This window comes from Mesocricetus auratus, unplaced genomic scaffold, assembly GCF_017639785.1.
Source record: "Mesocricetus auratus isolate SY011 unplaced genomic scaffold, BCM_Maur_2.0 Super-Scaffold_100042, whole genome shotgun sequence".
NCBI classification, from domain to species: Eukaryota; Metazoa; Chordata; class Mammalia; order Rodentia; family Cricetidae; genus Mesocricetus; species Mesocricetus auratus.
The window spans coordinates 8262233-8281655 of NW_024429219.1; the positions used below are offsets into that span (position 1 = coordinate 8262233).

Consider the following 19423-nt stretch of genomic DNA (forward strand, 5'->3'; position numbering starts at 1 on the left):
CGTGGTCGTTAGCGGTCCCCAGCGGAGAGCCCCGCCCTATTCAAACCTGATTGGTTAAAAGAAAGGACCAAGAAAGACTGAGTGCAGGAAACTGGTCTCAGGCTCCTACGGTGAGGAAGGGAGGCTCTGAGTGTCCTTATGTGGGCGTGGGGATGACAGGGCAGGACCTAAAAAAAAGGGAGTGGTAAGAGAGGCCGTCCATGCTTACAAACCTGCCTTCTCAGCAGAGCTGCCCAGCTGTGCGACTGTGCAACCGGCTGGCGGCCTTTCTAAGTCTCGGTGGCTTCGTTTCTAGAACCGGGAAGCAATCTTAGGACTGACCGCGGTGCAGATTAAACGGCAGGCAGAGCTGGTGTTTAGCGAGGTACAGACACTTAACACGTTCATAAGCCCAGGCTATTCTGTATGCTGCGTGTGTGTAGGTGAGAGCATCATCTCTGCAATACACACAGTGATGGTACATGCCAGGAGGAGCACATGCAGGGCACAGAGAGTGGGGGGGGGCAGCATGCCACGGATGTCAGAAGGGCTTGGTGATGCTTGCGGCAGAACTCTAGTACAGGAGGAAGGGAGGGAGAGAAAAAGAAAAGTGAAAAGGCTGGTGATGAGACTCTGGAGTGTGCTTGCCTAGCATGCGGAAAACCCAGGGTTTGGGCTCCAGCACCACACAGACTAGGCATGGTGGCACAAGCCTGTAATCCCAGCACGTGGGAGAGGGAGTTCAGTGTCATCCTTGGCTACACCTAGCAAGCTTGGTCTACATGAGAAACTCTCAAAACAGAAGAGAGACGGGAGAGATGGCTCAGTGGTTAAGGATACTTGTTCGTCCAGAGGACCCGAGTTTGGTTCCCAGAACCCACATGATGGCTCATAACCATCTATAACTCCAGTTCCTGGAGATCTGACGTCCTTAGATTGGCATGGAGATGCACACCTTTAATCCCAGCACTTGGGAGGCAGCGGCAGGTGAACTTTTGAGTTTGAGGCCAGCCTGGTCTATAATGTAAGTTCCAGGCCAGTCAGGGTTACATAGACCAGCCTCAAAAAAAAAAAAAAAAAAAAAAAAGAAAAGAAAAGAAAAGAAATCAGGCTGGAGAGATGACTCAGAGGTTAAGAGCACTGGCTGCTCTTCCAGAGGTCCTGAGTTCGATTCCCAGCAACCACATGGTGGCTCACAAACCATCTATAATAAGATCTGGCGCCCTCTTCTGGCCTGCAGACAAACATGCAGGTAGAACACTGTATACATAATAAATAAATAAATATTTTAAAAGCTCAAAAAAGGAGAAAATATAACAACGAGAAGAGGAGAAGCTATGTGAGGCTGTGAGCAGAGACCGCTATGCAGAGAGGGACCATGTCCAGAATAGCAGAGGCTGTGGATGCTGAGGATCTAACCCGGGTCTCATGTATGCCAGGCCGGTGCCCCACCCTGAGCTACACCCCACCCCAACCCACCTAATTGAATGCACAGCTGTCCCACAGCCCATGGAGCCGAGGCCTGCCGCCAGATGCAAAGAGAACGTGGCCCCGAAGACTCCGACTGTCCTGGGGCCAGGTAAGAAGCCCACTGAGCCTGGCAAGGTGGTGGCAGTGGGGTCCTCCCCAGGTACCTGCCCAGCATCTTTCTGGCTCTGGAGATTTGATTCCCAAGGTTGACTTGGTTGGTACATTATCAAGGGTGAGGCCTCAGAAGAGAGGGGTCCCAAAGGGGAGGATCTTGGAAGGGCACCACCTCTGAACGGTGGAGTCCCTGTGGGTTAGGGTGAGGTTCTGGGAGCGAGGGATCTTGGGCTATAAAAAGATTACAGAAATCTGGGCGGTGGTAATTCACTCCTTTAATCCCAGCACTTGGGAGGCAGAGGCAGGCGGATCTCTCTGAGTTTGAGGTCAACCTGGTCTGCAGTTCAGTACAGCCAGGGCTGTTACACAGAGAAACCCTGACTTTTTTTTTTTTTTTTTTTTTTTTGGTTTTACGAGACAGGGTTTCTCTGTATTGTTTGGAGGCTGTCGGTCCAGCCTGGCCTCAAACTCACAGAGATCCGCCTGCCTCTGCCTCCCCAGTGCTGGGATTAAAGGCGTGCGCCACCACTGCCCTGTCAGACTCTGATTTTTATTCCTGGATCAACTGGGGGTCACTGGAGGGCAACAGGTGGAACTGCTAAGGGTTGGGAGTGTCCCGAGTGACCTCTGGGTAAATTGTAAGCTGGTCACTTTTCTCCCTTTACCCCTTCTTCTCAGCCGGTTGCCCCATATCCAAAGCCCTCCATATACCCTGGTCCCAGCGACAGACAGCCCTCCCTCAGGCTCCCCTCTGCCCCTCCTCTTCCATGCTGTATGTAGCCAGGCCTCATGTCAAATCACATCACCACCTGGCTCAGAGGTCTCTGGGCCTGGCCTGCACAACGGCTCCCTCAGGGCGGTGCAGCTGAAGGCCTGACTCCTTCCCACCAGGAGCCCTGCCACTCACCAGCTCTGAGGCCTGGGTACCCATTTGTCTTACCTGAGAAGCCATCACCTGGTTCCCAGGGTGTGGCTGTCTCTCTTCCTTACAGAGCTGAAGAGACCCCGGAGGAACCTGGACATCGGCCTGGGGAGTAGAGGAGGCAGGAGGATGCCCATGTGCCAGGCCGCCACACGCTCCCAAGGCTCGGTGCTGTGCCAGAAACCTTACCAAGTCCAAAGCAATCTGACCAGTCCTTGTCCCCGCCCGGCCCTTGCCCTGAAGGCTACAACTGGCCAACTAGGTGACGCAGGTCTCTGGCAGCAGAGTAACATACAGCTTCCAGCAGGGAGGTCCCAATCGAGGGCCCGAGAACCCTTTGCACAGCAGAGTAACCTGTGCTTCCGAGGGACCACCAGCCCCCGTCTGTGCAACAGCTGCCTGCCACCAACTGGCCCCTCCTCCTACCAGAGGCGGACACTCCAGGCCATGGACACCCCCTCCTTGGACTTGAGACTCTGTGGGGCCTTGGCACCTCTTGATGGGGGCTCAAGGCCTGGCCCCAGGCCCTGGTGTGGTTCAGGGAGCTGGGCATCCAGGCTTGTGGAGGAGCCGCTCACCTTGGAGGACTTGTCTGTCCCCGCCCACAGTCAGTCTTGGGTCCCATCCCGCTCCCTGTGCAGCGCTGACCACTGGCTGCTGGACTCCATCCAACACTTAGACCCTGAGGCAACCGGTTCAAGGAGCCCGGCCTGCCAGGAACACCCAGGCCCCACACAGAGGAGGGCACATACCCGCGGAGGCCAGCCAGCCCCTACCCAACCCTGGCCCCACCACCCTGGGGAACGTATAAACCTCCTGGGGACTCTTGGGACCCAAGCTAGACTCTCAGAGTCCCCTGTAAACCAGCCCCTGTTCCACGAGGCCACCCTGGGGACACTGGCTGGGGATTTCTCTAACTCATACCAGGAGGCCCTTTCTACCCAGCACCTTGGGGCAAGAGAGAGGGACTCCCCAGACCTTCCATCTAACAAGAGGAACAAAGGGCACTTCAGGGTCACACGAGAAGCAGGTAGCAGAGAGGCCAGATTCGAATCTCCAACCTTCTTCAGTGTCCTGCCTAGGCAGGCAGGAAGAGAGAAGACCCCACAGGAGAAAGCAGTCAGGGATGGGGAGCGAATGGCTTCGTGCCCATCAAATACAGCCCCAGATCAGAGTGCTCTACAGGTAGAAGTCCCAGGACGTGGGGGGGGCACTCCTAGAAGATGGTTTGGCTGAAGTTGTCACTCTTCCTCTTTAGTCTGAGAGCTGTCATGGCTTTTGTTTCTGCAGAGCAAGGCTCAAAGTGTTGGGACCTCGGATCCCCAGGCAGCGTGGTGAGGTCCTGCTGTGTGTGTGTGGTGGGGGGGAGCGACTCCAGAGACAGCTCCTGACCCATCTGCCTGTGCCAGAAACTTGATAGAGATGGGCATCTTATGGCAGAGACACAGCAGGGTTTCAAGGGGGACAGAACTATCTTCACACTGCCCCTCATGAGGAACCAGGGGCCTGCAGGGCCCAAGGACAAGTTCTACATCCTGGGTTTGGCTCCCTGGGAATTATAGACATCAGTGTAGTGGGGGGCAGTTCTCCTCTCTCTGGGAGGGGACTATTAAGTCCAGGCATTAGCAAAGGGGTTCTGTGGGTGTACAGCTAGGACTTCTGCTGTGGAAAGGGGTGTCACCTTCACGATTACTGGAAAAGTCGTATGAATGGAGTCCTAGGCAGCTGAGAGTGGTGTCCACCCCTTCATCAGCCCTGCCCTGTCCCCAGCCAGAAGCTGCTGTCCAGAAGTTTCAGAGCCTGGAGGCGTTTGTCGCAGAGGCACCAGGCAGCAGCTAAGGCCTTAGCTCTGAGCCTCAGATTACTGCGCTGGGCCCGGGAGGCCCGGCTGGAGGCAGCTTGGGGGCAACATGCAGAGGCTCTGCTGGCCTGGAGCTTCCGAGAGGTCTGTGTTCTCTAGCTTGGGGCTTGGGGGGAAGGACACGGCTCTATTTTGTCTGAGAGGTGGCTACACCTACTGAGAGAGGGCATCCGCTGGGCCCAGGTCTCATCTCTCCAGCTCCTTGTTTGCTAGCTTGGCCCGGGAGGATGTGTGGGTATTCTTCCTCGGTGGGTACTGAGTGAGGGCGGAAGGTTTGCCTCCAAAGGAAAGCTTTGTCTCTTGGGATTCTTGCTACATTCCATTATTCCCGAGGAAATGGCCTTAGGTTAGGGCCAGAGCTTTGGTGGCTGACAGGAGCCTCATTCTAGGCTCAGCTGGCATCCTTTTGCCCATTGTCTTTTGACCCAGGAGAGACGTGTTGCTTTGCAGCAGAAACAGGAGCTACCCCACACCCAGGCTGTGTCTCCGTTCCTTGCTTCTAGGGGAAGCCCTTCCTTGGGAAGAAAAGCAGCCACAGACCTTGCCTGGAAATGCAGGTGAGCTTGGACAGACACCAAGACTGGGCAATGTGGCCTAGGCAGCTGGTGGCCTACTCCCCAATTGCTCCCCTGCCCCTGCCTACCAGCTTCTTCCATAGAGAACTATGATGAGGAAAAAAATTCCAGTCATTACATCATTTATAGTTATAAATATATGGCCTACCTAACCATATATTAAGTTGTTAAGTAACCAGAAAATATAATGTTTGTTTTTATTTATTTATATTTTATACTTATTTTTATTGACATGTGTGAGCTTGAATGGTTGCATGTGCACACATGCATTCAAGGCTCCCACAGAACCCAGAATAAGGCAGTGGATCCCCTGGATCTGAGTTATAGGCGCTTCGTGAGCTGGCAGGTGTGGGTGCTGGGAACTGAACCCTGGTCCTCTGCAAAAGCAGCCGGTGCTCTTAACCACTGAGCCATCCCTCCAGCCCCCATAATACTTTTTTTAATCTGTGGGCCTTTTCTGTTTTTTTATTCCATACCCCCATGTTGGTCCCCTGTCCCTCCCAGGAGCTTTTAACACTGGAAGTGACCTAGTGACCTAGGCATGGTGAGTGACATGAAGAATGAATTGTGACTGGTGGAGGGAGGCAAGGACCAGGGCACCTCGCAAAGGGGGCGGAGTACGCAAGGACCTTAATGAGAGCAGCAAAAGCTCCTAGGCCCAGCTACTCAGGACGCTGAGGCAGGGGGATTACGGGAGTCCAGGAAATCAAGGTCACATATTAGGATGACCAAATACATTAAGGAGAAAACCAGTACTGGGTGGGGTGGTGAACTCCTTTAGTTCCAGCACTGGGGAGGCAGAAACAGGTGGATCTCTGTGAGTTGGAGGCCAACCTGGTCTACAGAGCAAGTTCCAGGTCTGCCAGGGCTACATGGAGAAACCCTGCCTTTTTTCTTTTTTCTTTTTTTCTTTTTTTTTTTTTTTTGGTTTTTAGAGACAGGGTTTCTCTGCATTGTTTTGGAGGCTGTCCTGGAACTCGCTCTGTAGACCAGGCTGGCCTCGAACTCACAGAGATCCGCCTGCCTCTGCCTCCCCAGTGCTGGGATTAAAGGCGTGCGCCACCACCGCCCAGCCAAGAAACCCTGTCTTGAAATAAACGAACGAACAAACCCAAAACGCAGCAATAATGGGCAGCTAATTCAGACAGGTGGAAAAGGTGTTCGGGCGGGGTCAGGTCCCACCTAGCTTGGGGGCCACGGGGAGGAGTTGAGATTTTATTCTAGGAGCACAGAGGACGCCTCAGGAGGCTGAGCAGGTACTTAAGCTGATTGGAGTCAGGACGACAGAAATACCACTCTGGTCAGAGTCGGGACCAACAGAATGAGTGAGGCAAGGGTGGATGTGGAGGGCCAGGCGGGGGGTGCTGGGGCCCTGCAGGCACCCAGGGTTGACATTTGTGGCCTGAGCAGATGCCATGCTGTTTCTTGCAGCCTTCTGCCTCACAGGTGAGAAACAGAGGCTCAGAAAGGGCAAGGCTGGGGCCTCTGAAGTGTGTGTGTGTGTGTGTGTGTGTGTGTGTGTGTACATGCGCCTGTGTGGCAGGAGGCAGGTGGGGCAGGTGCTGCCAAGGGTGGTTTCCCCCTCTCTTGCTAGGTGCTTCAGGGCCTGGCAACGGTTCGTGCAAAGAGGGGCCCGGTGCAGGAGACACCTGGCCCACCGAAGGGTGAGGGTCCTGAGGATTTGCTTGGGACAGTGGGTGGAGATGAAGCAGCTCCAGGCCTCAAATGTGACAAAGGTGTCTCAGTTGGCCCTCTACCGGCGGAAGGCAGGTGAGCCAGTGGCAAACTTGTGGGGAGGGGGAGGAGGGTTCCTTCCAACCAGAGCTCCAATTAATTAAGCTCCAGAGCCCAGTGAAACTCAAGAATATCACAATGGGAGAGGACTCTGCTGAGCTGGGCTTTTGGGGGGGGGCTTGCCCTTTGGGGGTGGGGGCTTGCCCTTTGGGGGTGGGGGGCTTGCCCTTTGGGAGAGTTCCCTGAGGGATCAGGCCTTGCTGGGCTACACCCCTGTCCCCATGTAAGCGGTTCTGGGCAGGGAACTATTCTGGCTTAGTGCTGAGTGGCCCTACATTCTACCATGGAAGCATGTGGTCCTCTGCTCCAGGAAGGCCCTTCCCAAGCTGGGGAAGATGGGACTTGAGGCAGCCCGTGGGAAGCATGTGGAGGACACAGGAGGGCAGAGCCCATGACGGGGAGGCCAGGAAGGCCTGAGGATGCAGCGGCACGCTTATGAACAGCAACTTAACCACCTTCTTTCCAGGGAATAAGGCCCTCAGCATCTTAGTCCCAGGAACTGCCACTTCCCATTGCCTGGAGACAGTGGTCCAGGCCCAGCAGCTACCCAAGGAGTCCGATCCGTGCTCCCTGTGGGAAGCCTGCCAAAGGCTGGCCCTCCACCGGGTCCTGCTGCTCTGGAGGACACGACTCTACCAGCACCAGCAAGCCTTGTATGTGTCCAGAAACCAATGACATAGGGAACAAACAAGGTGGATACATTATCATTGTCCTTTCCATCCTGGTCAACATCCCTAGCCTTCCCATGGCCTTGACAGGAGGCCTGATATGATACATTGTGTCTCCCAGCAGATATCAGGCCCTGGGAGGTGGCTGTGAAACAATGAGACAGTGACCAAGCAGGAAGCTGCTGGGACCACTTTCTCCCAGCTGCCTTTTCAAGGACAGGTGGCACCAGGATTCTGAGCCCAGGCTGTGGGGAAGGGAGGCTGGGGTCAGCAGGGGCCAGCTTCTAGACTAGGCTGTCAGGGAGAATAACCCAGGAGTTACAGAGCTATGAATTCGGTTTTAGCAGGGCAGTGGTGGCGCATTCTATTAATCCCAGCACTTGGGAAGCAGAGGCAGGTGGATCTGTGAGTTCAAGGTCAGCCTGGTCTATAGAGCGGGTTCTATGACAACCAGGCCTACACCAAGAAACCTTGTTCAAAAAGAAGGAGGAGGAGGAGGAGGAGAAGAAGAATTCTGTTCTATCAACCATGATGGTACATAGTTCAGGATGACTACACACTACTGGCAATCCTCCTGCCTCAATTTCCTGAGTTGTGAGGTTACAATCTTGAACGTGAACTACCACACCTGGCTTGTGTTTCATTGTTTCCGTTTTTGTTTCACTCTGCTTTGCTTTGTTTTTAGGAAAAGTTGTTTTGTTTTGTTTGTTTGCTCTTAACTGAGTTCCCCACTAGAGGGCAGTGGGCTGGGCTGTCACTGGAGAGACTCCTTTGTGTCTTTGCGGGACCCGGCATCAGGCCTTCAAACTCATCCACACTAGGCAAGCGCCCCACCACTGAGCTGTGACATCATGTCTTGAAACTCCGAGTGATCCATTGATTTCAACTGATCAAGGCTTTCCAGCTGGGTCCTCTCACAGCAGCCCTGTCCCAGCTGTGGGTGCGCGGGGGGGGGTGTCCCAGAGACTTACCTGCCCCCCTCTCCCAGCTCCTTTCTTCAGGGCATGCAGAAGCGGGCTCTGCACCAAGTCCTGAATCAGTGGCGCTTAAGGGGCTGGGGTCCGGCCCCTCCCTCAAGCAGAGTGGAGGCCCTGTTAGCCCTGCAGCCGTGGACCAACAGCCTGAGAGGGGAAGCCTGGCTGGGCTGCAGAACATCAGGGGAATCACTGGAGAAGGTGAGGGGCTGGAGGGAGGTGGGGATGGGGGAGCCCAGGGCTCACCCCTACCGCACTTTCCCAGGGCCCTCGCCCTCCTGGAGACCTCTCTGGTGGGTATCCTGTGGGCAGCCAGGTGGCGCACACAACAGGGACTGTGCCTTCTTCCCTGGCAGGTGCGGGCCCAGCAGACCCAGGGTGCAGTGAGGTTGTACTGGCATACCCTCCAGAGGCGGTAGGAACCCCTCCCCAGGAAGGGAGAGCCCCTGCAGTCCACTGTGTTTCCTGGCTGCTCCTCCTACCCATCCTTGGCCTTCCCAGCGGCAGACTGTGGAGTCTGCATCGCAGGGGGCTCCCTGCTCACAACCCAGTCAGCATGGTCCTCAGGATCCTGGCCGGCCGTTTAACTTCTCATGTCCTCCTGCCCTATCCTGCTGTGAGGGTGGGAGTCGGGGCAGGACACTCTGTAGTGTATTTCTCTCCAGATGCTCTCACAGGGCAGGGCTTGAGAAGGGACTGATTACATCCCAACACTTGCTGGCTGTGTGATTTGGGACAAGTTACTTGACTTCTCTGTGCCTCTGTTTCCCTGTCTGTAAAATGAGGATAATTACAGCACTGACTTCAATGGCAGAGCACTGGACTTGGTATCAGAGGTTGAGGATCCTTTTCTAGTCCTGTCACCTTGACATAGTGTCCTGTGGAAGGGCCCTAGACCCCTCTAGATCCCCAGCAACCCATCCTCTCCTTGATTGGAACTCGCCCAGGCTATACCTGTTGCTGAGGGGAGGATGGAGGAGTACAGAAGGTGAGGCTAGCCCAACAACTGTACTCAAAGTGGAGACTCCCCTTCCTTCCCAGTGTCCTCCTCACCTGGAGCCACTGGACCTCAGCCAAGGGCCCTGGAGAGAGCTCGCTGCTCACTGGGCCTGGGATCAGAGCCGCAGGGCTGTGATGGGTCTGCAGTAGCGGCTGCTGGTGCAGTAATGGGCAGAGCAGAAAGAGTCCAGGAGCAGGGCCAGGGACTGGAGCAAGTGGCCCTGAGCTGCTGCTGGCTCTCTTGCTGGCAAAGTGAGCCAGGAATGGGTGGGGAAGGCCAGGGCCCCTTGGTGACATTCCACAGCCATCTCAGAACCCAGGGGCTGCATCGCAGAGGCCTGAGTGGTAGAGGGACACCCGACTGAGTCTCAGCTCTTCTGTCTTGAGCTGTGTGGATTTTTCTTTGTTTTGTTTTGTTTTTGGCTTTTTTTTTTTTTTTTTTTTTTTTTTTGGTTTTTACGAGACAGGGTTTCTCTGTATTGTTTTGGAGGTTGTCAGTCCAGCCTGGCTTCGAACTCACAGAGATCCGCCTGCCTGTGCCTCCCGAGGGCTGGGATTAAAGGCGTGCGCCACCACCGCCTGGCTTTGTTTTGTTTTAAGACAGGGTTTCTCTGTGTAACAGCCCTGACTGTCCTGGAAGCCGCCTAAGTACTCTGAGTCCCTGTTCCATCATCTATAAGACAGGGATAACGGTGTGCATGCTTCATGGGGGTGACTGTGTGACCCCATGGGACAGTCCATGGCGGAGTTGAGGCCAGAGCATCTGCATCCCCCTCTTTGTCCCTTGGCTTTGCCTGGCCTTCAGGAGTTGCCTGCCTGAGCTCTGAGGTCAGGGGGACAGGACCCTGGTGCTCTCAGGACCATGACACTAGCTAGTTAGGCGGAAGGGACGGGCTTGCTTGCTGGGGAGCGAGCAGCCTCGGAGAGGAGCCTGTCTGGGCAAGGAGGAGATGGATCCTGGCGAGCTTCCCGGGATCCTGGCTCAGCAGAAAGGAGGACCTTTCTCTCTGTACTCAGTTTGACCCCAGCCAAGTCAGAGTCACATCCAGGAGGCTCCCACCCCTTGCTGAGCAACAAATAGCCCCAACACTTGAGCATTTTATGTAACTAATTAACTTCAGTTCTGGGGATGGTATCCAAGGTCTTGGCATGCTGGGCAAGCACTCCAGTCTGCCACTGAGCCACACTCCCAGCCCCTATGCACGGTTTTGTTTTAATTAATGAATTAGTTAATTGGTTGTGTGTGTGCCACAGCTCTTGTGTGGAAGTCAGAAGCCAACTGGGCCCATTTTCTCCATCATGTTCCGAGTCCAGGGGATTTAACTCAGGTTGCCAGGGTTGGCAGTAAATGCCCTTACCCACTGAGACATTTTGCTGGTCCCCTGCTTATAGGTTTTTGTTTGATATCTTTTGTGTGTGGGGGGGTGGGGGTTGTTGTTGTTGTTTGAGACAGGGTTTCTCAGTGTAACCCTGGCTGTCCTGGAACTCACTCTGTAGACCAGGCTGGCCTTGAACTCACAGAGATCCACCTGCCTCTGCCTCCTGAGTTTGTACCACCAACCACCCAGTTAGCCCTACTCCCTGCTTATAGTTTGAAGCCACAGACTTTTAGCATCTCATGGTGTCAATGGAGCAAGAGGGAGTCTGGTAGCTTATAGGCCTCTCTGTTTCCTTTTTCCCCACGAGGCTGCAGTGAGGGGTCACCCAGGGCTGGAACTACATCTGAAAGCTCTGTGTAGGGCAGACTCCCACTTCTAAGCTCCCCTGTGGGGGTGCTGGTAAGTCTCACCACAGGGCATCTCTGCAGAACTCACTCGAACAAGGTGAGTGATCCAGGAGGCAGTGAGAGTGTGTGCCCAAACCAGAAACTCCTTTCTCTTTACAACCTAATCCCAGGAATGACTGACTCTCTCTCCCCCATTCCCTTTCAGTGTGTGTGTGTGTGTGTGTGTGTGTGTGTGTGTGTGTGTGTGTGAATATGCCAATGGCAACCACGTGGAGGTCAGAAGGATTCAGGGAACTGAACTCAGGCATTCAACCTCGGCAGCAAGTACTTTTACTTGCTGAATCAGCTTGCTGGCTCATTGGCGGCCATTCTCAGCATCGTCTATGTCCGCCAGTTGCAGTAATGAACTGTTAGATGGGATTTGATTGTCTTAGAAAACTGGGGTCGAGCCGGGCGTTGGTGGTGCACACCTTTAATCCCAGCACTAGCTAGGCAGAGGCAGGATCTCTGTGAGTTCGAGGCCAGCCTGGTCGACAGAGCGAGTTCCAGGACAGTCTCCAAAACGATACAGAGAAACCCTGTCTTGAAAAACAAAAAACAAACAAACAAATCTTACAATTTTCAGAGTGAAACCAGAAACCTGCACTTTTTAAAAAGGTTATTTTTAATCATGTAAGCATCTGTGTATTTGTGAGCATGCTGGTGTCCTCAGCAGCGAGAGGCATCGGACCCCCTGAAGCTGCAGTTAGAGGCAGTTGTGAACCACCTGATGTGGGTGCTGGGAATGGAACCCTGGCCTCTGGAAGAGTGATGCATGTTCTTACTGCTGAGACACCTCTCCAGCCCCTGGAAGTTGAGGCTTAGTTTGTTATTGTTTTAGACAGGGTGTCCTGTGGTCCAGACTCACCTCCAGTTTACTTTGTATCTGACTTCGGGTAACTTTGAACTCTCAGATCCTCCTACGTCCACCTTTCCAGTGCTGGGATTGTAGTCCTGAGACACTGTGCCCGGATTGTACAATACTGGGGATCAAACCCAGGCCTTCATGCAAGACAAAGCATTCTTCCAACTGAGCTATACCCCTAGCCCCTAGATTTTTAAAACTCTTGACTTCTTCTAATGCCTAAACATTATCAAACTCTTCAACAAAAAGAAAATTTGAGGCTGGGAATGGCATCCATTGGGGAAGTATGTGTTTAGCATGGGTGGCCTTCTGGGTTCATGTTCCAACACCAAGAAAAACAAAACAAAGCAAGACAAGCAAACAAACAAAAGTGCCCCAAACTACCTGGATGCAAAGCCTGGTGACCAAAAAGCACTTTAGCTAGCAGACAGTATAGAGCAAAGGGCTGGCTCAGCAGGGTGCAGGGGAGAGGCTGGGGGATTCTCTAGTGGCTCTTGGTCTGTCTGGCCCCAGGACAGCAGTTTCTCCATGAACGGTATCAGAGGTTCTGCAGCAGGAAGACACTTTGGGCCAAGGCTCTGCAGAAGCTGTGTTTGGGGCTGGCATCAGGCAGTAGCTTGAACTGGGACACTGACATCTTCAGACCTGGGGGCTTGTTGGGTGGGAGGACTCTTTCCCCTCTTCCCCCCCTCCCCACACCTAGGAAAGGTGGGGAGCCCAGGGCATAAAAAGCCCTGGGATTCTGACTGGAGGCCTGGGACTTAGGTGAGGTGAGGTGGGGACCTGAAGAGAATTGTTCTAAGCCAGAGGTGATGGCCAGCAGCCTCTCCTTAATTTGGGGTTGGTTCACAGTCTATTTCCTCACCAGACCAGTCCTGTGACTTCACAGGCCAGTGAAGGCAACAGAGGTATTTTCTTCATCTGTGGGGAGGTCCAGGTCCACGATCCTCTTACAGTGGCCAGAACAGGGTAAAGTCATGTAGCCCAGGCTGCCTCCACCATGTAACCAAGAATAACTTTGACTCTTGATCCTCTTGTCTCTGTATCAGGGGTGCTGGGCTTATGGGCGTATGCCGCTACGCTGAGCGTATTTAGTGCTAGAAACTGAACTTAAGGCGTTGTGTATGTGAGAAAGCACTTCACCGATTGAGTTAGATCCCCAGTTCTTAGTTTTTTCAAGCCCAGGCTAGCCCCGGAGATTACAGGCATATCAGCAGGTGTCACTTTGAATAAACACAACACCCAGCTGGGAGCTGACCTGTGACCCACCCTCCCCTTTGCAGCTATTTCCAGGCCTGGTGTGAACGAGTAAGGGACATAGGAGTGTCCCAGGACCATCGTCAAGCCATCCAGGATGACCTGGGAGGAGACCTGGGGGCCACACTTGCTAACTCACAGGAGGCCTGCAGAGCAGGGCCCCAGACACAGGATAGGTGGATGACCCAGGCCTCTGTCCTGGGCTGGAGAAGCTTTCTGCAAGAGTGTGGAGCTGCCGGGCCGCCGCCGAGGAGGGCCCAGGCCCGGCAGGCTTTTGTGGTATGGCGAGTCGCCCTAGGGCAGTACCGTGAGGCCCAGCAACAGGCAGGAAGGAGAGCTCAAGTCCTGAGCCCAGTCCAGGTGGCCCTGTGCTGGGTCCTGTGGATGCATGATTCCTACCTAGGCCAGGTCCACCAAGCTCACGCTGCCCAGCAGCTGACATCCAGGTGAGTGTCCAAGGCCGGAGCGCAACCTCACATGTGCTGCCAGCTCAGTTTTTGAACTTGGTTTTGGCAAGGGTAGAGCATATTGGGTGTCTGAGTGGTGCCTACTGAGTGTCTGGGTGGCAGGGGGGCTGAGACATCCTGATCTTTGGAGTGGATCCCAATTCCATCACCTTTTAGAGTGAGCCATCCTTGGAAAAGCTTCCGACGTTTATGGCCTTGCCTTGCAGCCCTGAGTGTGATAACACAACTGGGGGCAGTGCACTGGCATCTTGCCAGGGGAGGCGGGCAGCGTGTAGCTGTTAGGACTGCCCCTTTAGACAGGATGCTTGCCCCTGATGTGTGTGATGTTCTACCCACTTCTGAGACTTTCCGTGCACATTTCATGGATTAGCCCGCATAGAGATGGGAGGGGGCCCAGGCCTGGACATTTGTCTTTTGCAGAGCCCTAGAATCCTACCTCTGATGGGCACCTTCTTCTCCAGGGTCCTAGAGGTCTGGATGCAGTTAGCAGCCCAGGCTCATGTCCATCGAGCTGATGTCACCCACTGCTGGTGGAGGCTTCAGTGTCTCCTTAGGACCCGCTGGGTTCAGTGGCCGTCAACCCCATTGAGATGGAGGCTGGAGCCACAGACCCAGGCACAGGGCATGGACTTCAGGTACTGGCTGACGTTGGCCAGCAGAGGGTGCCTCCTGCAACTGGACACCCCAAACTTTTTGATACAGGTGAGGTGGGCCTTGGGGTGTGTCACTTCCCCAGTCTTAAAATCAGATGGTTTCTGCACCTGATGGGATTGTGGCTCTAGGGGCAAACAAACTTCCAGACACCACTCGACCCGGCTCTGGGTGGCCAGCGAGATGGTAGAGGCAGGAGAACCCACCAGCAAACCTCTTGAGTGACAGCCCTGTGCAAGTCTGGTTACAAAGGGTCTTTGTCTGTTGAGGAAACGGACACAGATTTTTTTAAAAGTGTTTGTGGCTGAGCATATTAGTACATGACTTCAGTCCCAGCACCAGGAAAGCAGAGGCAGACAGATGTCTGTGAGCTGGAAGCTAGCCAGGGCTGCATTATTTGAAAAAAGACAAATAATTTTAAAAAGGTAAAGGTGCTTGCCATGCCAGCCCAATGACTTGATTTGATCCTCAGGACTGATGTAAGAGAGGGAGAGACAATAAACTCCCCAAATTGTTCTCTGGTCTCCACAAGTGTACCAAAGCATGCACGCCCTCCCCATACTTACCACACACATTAATCTCCCCCCTCTCCCAGACAGGGTTTCTCTGTGTAGCTTTGTCAACGACAAGGCTGGCCTCTAACTCACAGAGATCTGCCTGCCTCTGCCTCCAGAGTGCTGGGATTAAAGGTGGTAGCCACCACCGCCCGATCCTTTTTTTTTTTTTTTTAAAGAGTGGTATGCAGAGAACTTGGAGGCTTGCCCATGCTAGGTAAGTGTACCACCAAGCTACTTCACCAGATCTTAAATTCAGTTACAGCAGTCTGGGGCTGGAGAGATGGTTCCATGGTAAAGAGTACTAGCTGCTCTTCTAGAGGACCTGAGTTAGGGTCCCAGCACCCACATCCATGACATACAATATGGAGACAGCAGCAATTTTACTTTTATTGGAAGAAATGAAATGTGCCCATTACAGAAAATGAAGTAGAAAGTAGTGTTTTTGCTTTACATTTTTTGTACCAAAATGCGACTCAGAAGTTCTCAGCTCTGACAATGAACGAGGCTTATGACCTGTCAAGAGGATATCACAGATGCACGGGGCAAGAAACAGCCTGGAGATGCAGCTGAGGGACCCAGCCCACGATCCTGACAGGCCAGGCGGTGTTCCTAAAGACAACTTGGCATCACCAAGAGTTCTGCTTCAGACTGCCAGACAGAACAGAACTGACTTTAGAAAGCGCCTAAGGAAGCCAGGCAGTGGTGGCCCACACCTTTAATCCCAGTGCTCAGGAGGCAGAGGGAGGTGTATCTCTGTGAGTTCAAGACCAGCCTGGTCTAGGAAAGCCAGGGCTGTTACACAGAGAAACGCTGTCTCTGAAAACAAAAAAGGAAGTCACCAAAGTGTCTTTTGCTTTTTAAGCAATTGCAATAGTGTTGTTGGGTTTCAGAACTCCCAGGTATGCATGGAACTAGGGCAACAACAGATTATGGGGTCTCGTGCTGTTTTACTTCTAGATGTTAAGGGCTTTGTAGACCCAGCTGGTATAGTTCAGGTTGCGTCAACTCAGCCACCCTTTAAAAGTTCACACTTCATTCTCCTGTCAGCAAAGGCTCTCATATACTGTGTGCTCTCACTACTGGGCCTTGAAGACACTGAGGATGGTGCCCAAGTCCTGCTCTTTACCACAGGTGTGCGTGTGTGCACCATTTGCAGGCGGTGAGCCATCCCGTAGTGGGAGGGGTCACCCATACAGGTTGTCTTATTTGGGAACTCAGACCTTGGAGTCAGGCCATATCTGAGGGGCAAGGCTTCAGCAGTGTCCAAGCTTCAGCCAGGAACATAACTTAGGTCTTGGGGACAGCCTGAGCTCTGTCACAGGGCAGCCATTGTTGGGCCAGTCTCTGCTCAGATGTCTTCAGACTCTGGGTGTCAGGTGGAACACCCCACGATGCACACAGGTGGGAGCCTGCTGGCAGGGGACAGGCGGGAATCCCTCCTGGTCAGGCTCAAGCCCACTGCATCTGATCCTGGCTCCCCTGCTGTTCCCTCAGATCCACGGCTGCGGGACACACAATGTGCTGTCCTGCCCGGCATGGCAGCATGGAAGAGGCATACAGAGGACCACGTCCTGTGTTCTGAGTAAGGAGCCGCGTCCCTGGGTCCAGCCCTCAGCCCTGTGAACCCCGCCCCTGTTCACAGCTCCTTGAATCTCTTTTACTCCCATTGGCTCCTTGGCCATAACCTGGAGACCCAAGGGTGGCCACTGCTCTCCCAAACCAAGGCATTACTCTCTCTTGACCCAATTCTCCTCTCCAGGTGACACAGAGAGGCCCCTCCACCTAACCTTCCAGTTCTGGCTGCCACTGCCTGCACGGGCACGGCCCTCAACAGGACTAGAACTCTGCAGCTCTGGGGCCAGGGCCATCCAGGGCTACAGAGAAGCTCTTCAAAGGTGGCAGGATCAGCTGTGCATGTGACATCTTGGGGGTGGGGGTGTCCTCTCAGGCCCTGGGGCTCCTGCTCTTCCCCCTGCAGAGGTTGTGATGTTCTTGGCCTGCAGGAATAGGCACCTACAGTGTCGGCATATCCAGGCTTCCCAGCAGGCCAGGTGTCTGGCAAGGGCATGGCAGCGCTGGGTAGACGTTCACTGGGTGGAGCAGCTGTCTCGGAGTCTGGTGGGTAGGCTTAGTTCGTCCTCTCTACCCTGCAGAGGCCCTGGGAGCAACTTCTCTCATTCATCTCATTCCTTGGTCCAAAGCCTTGGGGACGGCACTCAGGAGCCTTTGTCTGTCTGCCAACATTTCTTAGATGACGGCCCCTTGTCACCTCCCTTCCACCCTGGGGTGGCAGAAGTAGAAGGGCCAGGGCTGCCAGGACAGCGAGATGTAGTCTCCTGTACCAACTCCCTCTGCAGCACAGACAACGGCACCTGGAACAGGCCTGGAGGACATGGCGGAAAAAGGTCCTTCAGCTGCAGGTGGCTCAGCGGCTGTACCAGCAAGAAGAGAGCCGGGTCCTCTCCCAGGTGGCCCTACCCCTCCTGGCCAGCCTTCCAAAACCAGTGTCACCTTTGGGCTGAGCCAGGGAGAGGGGAGGGGTTGTCCCTGCTCAGCACCCTGAGGGCTCCTCATTCAGTAAGTTGGTCAGTGGTTACAGAGCTCACAGCCTGGACATGAGAGACCAGTGTCACAGTCACTCACTCTGAGAACCAGGCTGTTTGTGGCACTGGCTGCCCATACTGGTCTCTGTAGGGCCTGGGTCAAGCAAGGCTTCTCATTTGCAGGTCACTGAGCACAGCTTCCCAGGTCACAAGTCCGGTCTATACAGGGCCTGTATGATTGGGCAGAGGAAAGGGCCTCTGGTTGGGACAGTGCGTAGCTCAGGTGTGAGTCTTGACAGGCCTAGTCAGGCCCTGGTGGGAGCCTGAGACAAATGACATTTCTTGTCCCTCCCTGCTTCTAGGCCTTTGAAAAGTGGTACCAGCGCCTGGTAGCCAGGAGCCCACTAGAGGAACTAGCAGCAGCCTGTGTCCTGGAAACCTTGACCGTGGCCCGGACATAGCAGGTGTGGGGCAGAGCAGGACCCAGCAGCAGTTTTGCTATGGAATCTTCCCGAGACATGAACAGAACAGAACCAAGCCTAGCCCCCTGGGAGAAGGAACAGGCCCACAGCTGGAGGGGTCAGCTCCCAGAGCTCAGGGGAGGGGGCAATAAAAGGACCCCTTCATCCTGACTGCTTCTGCTCAGTCCCTCCAAGGCCGTTTGCCACTGCGGTCACCTGGGCCTGGGAGACAAGGGAGAGGGAATTCGCTGCTCTGCCCACGTTGCTCTATGGACAACTTCCTCCCCCTCTCTGACTCAAACAAGACCGGCAGGCTGGGAGCCAGGCCTCAGGAGCAGCCATCTGTACCTGCCAGTCACTACCCCAGGCAGTGAGGCCTGAGGGCTGGCCTGATGAGGAATGCCAGGGACAGCTTCTAGGCTAGGCTGAACAGGGAGGAGGCGGCTGGCAGGGGTGGGCTATGGGTGTAGCTGGGCCCTGCTCAGGTCAATCTTATCTCAGGGGCTTGAGCACGAGCCTCCTAAACGGGGCATCTCAGGTCCAGCCAGAGCCCGGATGCCTCCTGCGGTCTAGCTGTCATGGTGTGGAGAGATGAGGGAGGGGGCTCAGGAGGGTTACGGGGCCTGGGCCTCGCCCCTCGTGCTGTGCCCGTTGAGCAGCTCGAATGTGTCTTCTACCACCTGCCACAGGCAGTTGTCCAGCAGGAACTCGTTGTCCACCAGGTTGACCAGGAAGTAGTTGTCATGGATGTACTGGATAATCATGCGGGATGGGGACTCCTCCTCATACAGTTTGCCCCACTGCTCGATCCACAGGGCAAAGGCCTCGTCCTACACGTGGACACAAATACACATGTGCAGGGTCAACAGGGCGACCACACCCAGGTCTGGGCTCCTGCTGTCTCCCTGCAGGTCACCCAGAGAAGGGCAAGGCAGTGCCCCTCTGGAAATAAAAGCACCATGTGCTAACTCGAAGCCTCCCAGGTTCTGGGGTGTGGCTTTCAGCCCTGTGTTTCAGACCCGTTTGCCCAGTGCTCTCAAGGCAGGCAGGGCACACACCCTCCCACTCACTCACTCACCTTCCAGAACATAAAGCTGATGGGATCCACCACAGTAGGCTGGATGATCTCTCGACCAGGGAAGATGCCCCACGTGACAGCATTGGGCTGCAGCTCGGGGGCATTAGTGATGTTCTTTCCCTGGGGACACAGACAGGGCAGCTTGAGCCCCACTACTGGCAGACCTCACCCAGCCTTATACTGCCCCCCTGGTTTGTCACCACGAACAGCATCAGCCTCTACTTGAACCACAGACCTACAGCCATCCTGGGCAGCTCCCCTCTGCCTCCACTGCCCGACTAGACTTCTAGTCTGTGACAAGGGTTTGCTTATAATCCAGAGTGGCTTTGAACTTCTGATCCTCCAGCAATTAGCTGCTCAAATGCTGGTGTGATGCCACACCCGGCTCTTCTGCTGTTTCTCATCCAGGCCACAAGGGCCCCC

The 19423-nt window shown here is 54.5% G+C and overlaps 2 protein-coding genes across 20 annotated transcripts in view; one reads left to right on the plus strand and one right to left on the minus strand.

Moving 5' to 3' along the window:
• On the plus strand, window positions 1-18093 carry CUNH1orf167 (chromosome unknown C1orf167 homolog). 6 transcript variants are annotated; one of them, XM_040735074.1, is made up of 16 exons: window positions 1-110; window positions 296-364; window positions 1475-1558; window positions 2556-3670; window positions 3776-3819; window positions 4256-4430; window positions 4776-4903; window positions 6516-6691; window positions 7182-7368; window positions 8372-8558; window positions 8714-8772; window positions 13270-13689; window positions 14172-14412; window positions 16413-16500; window positions 16678-16813; window positions 16922-18093. In XM_040735074.1, the coding sequence occupies exons 3-16, from the start codon at window positions 1489-1491 to the stop codon at window positions 17535-17537; spliced, it is 3642 nt and encodes a 1213-aa protein (XP_040591008.1). In that variant the 5' UTR covers window positions 1-110; window positions 296-364; window positions 1475-1488; the 3' UTR covers window positions 17538-18093. The 6 variants fall into 6 exon arrangements, with proteins under 6 accessions (XP_040591008.1, XP_040591010.1, XP_040591013.1 ...); XM_040735079.1 differs by lacking the exons at window positions 1-110; window positions 296-364 and having other exon boundaries at window positions 1212-1558; window positions 16922-17036; window positions 17276-17386; window positions 17824-18093; XM_040735076.1 differs by lacking the exon at window positions 296-364.
• The window catches only part of Mthfr (methylenetetrahydrofolate reductase), a 15733-nt gene continuing 11595 nt past the window's right edge, over window positions 15286-19423 (minus strand). For all 14 annotated transcript variants that reach the window (XM_013120031.3, XM_013120030.3, XM_013120032.3 and 11 more), the window contains 2 exons: window positions 19001-19120; window positions 15286-18752 (listed from right to left, as the gene is read on the minus strand). In XM_013120031.3, the coding sequence (XP_012975485.1) occupies window positions 18537-18752; window positions 19001-19120 (336 nt within the window). In that variant the 3' untranslated portion in view covers window positions 15286-18536. The remainder of the gene's footprint in view (window positions 18753-19000; window positions 19121-19423) is intronic.

Coding starts and splice junctions, on each gene's coding strand:
- CUNH1orf167 (XM_040735073.1), top strand. CDS start 1,408: ATGTATGCCAGGCCGGTGCCCCACCCTGAGCTACACCCCACCCCAACC. Junction 3,671..3,775: donor CAGATCAGAGTGCTCTACAG/GTAGAAGTCCCA, acceptor TTGTTTCTGCAG/AGCAAGGCTCAAAGTGTTGG. Junction 13,690..14,171: donor GCCCAGCAGCTGACATCCAG/GTGAGTGTCCAA, acceptor CTTCTTCTCCAG/GGTCCTAGAGGTCTGGATGC.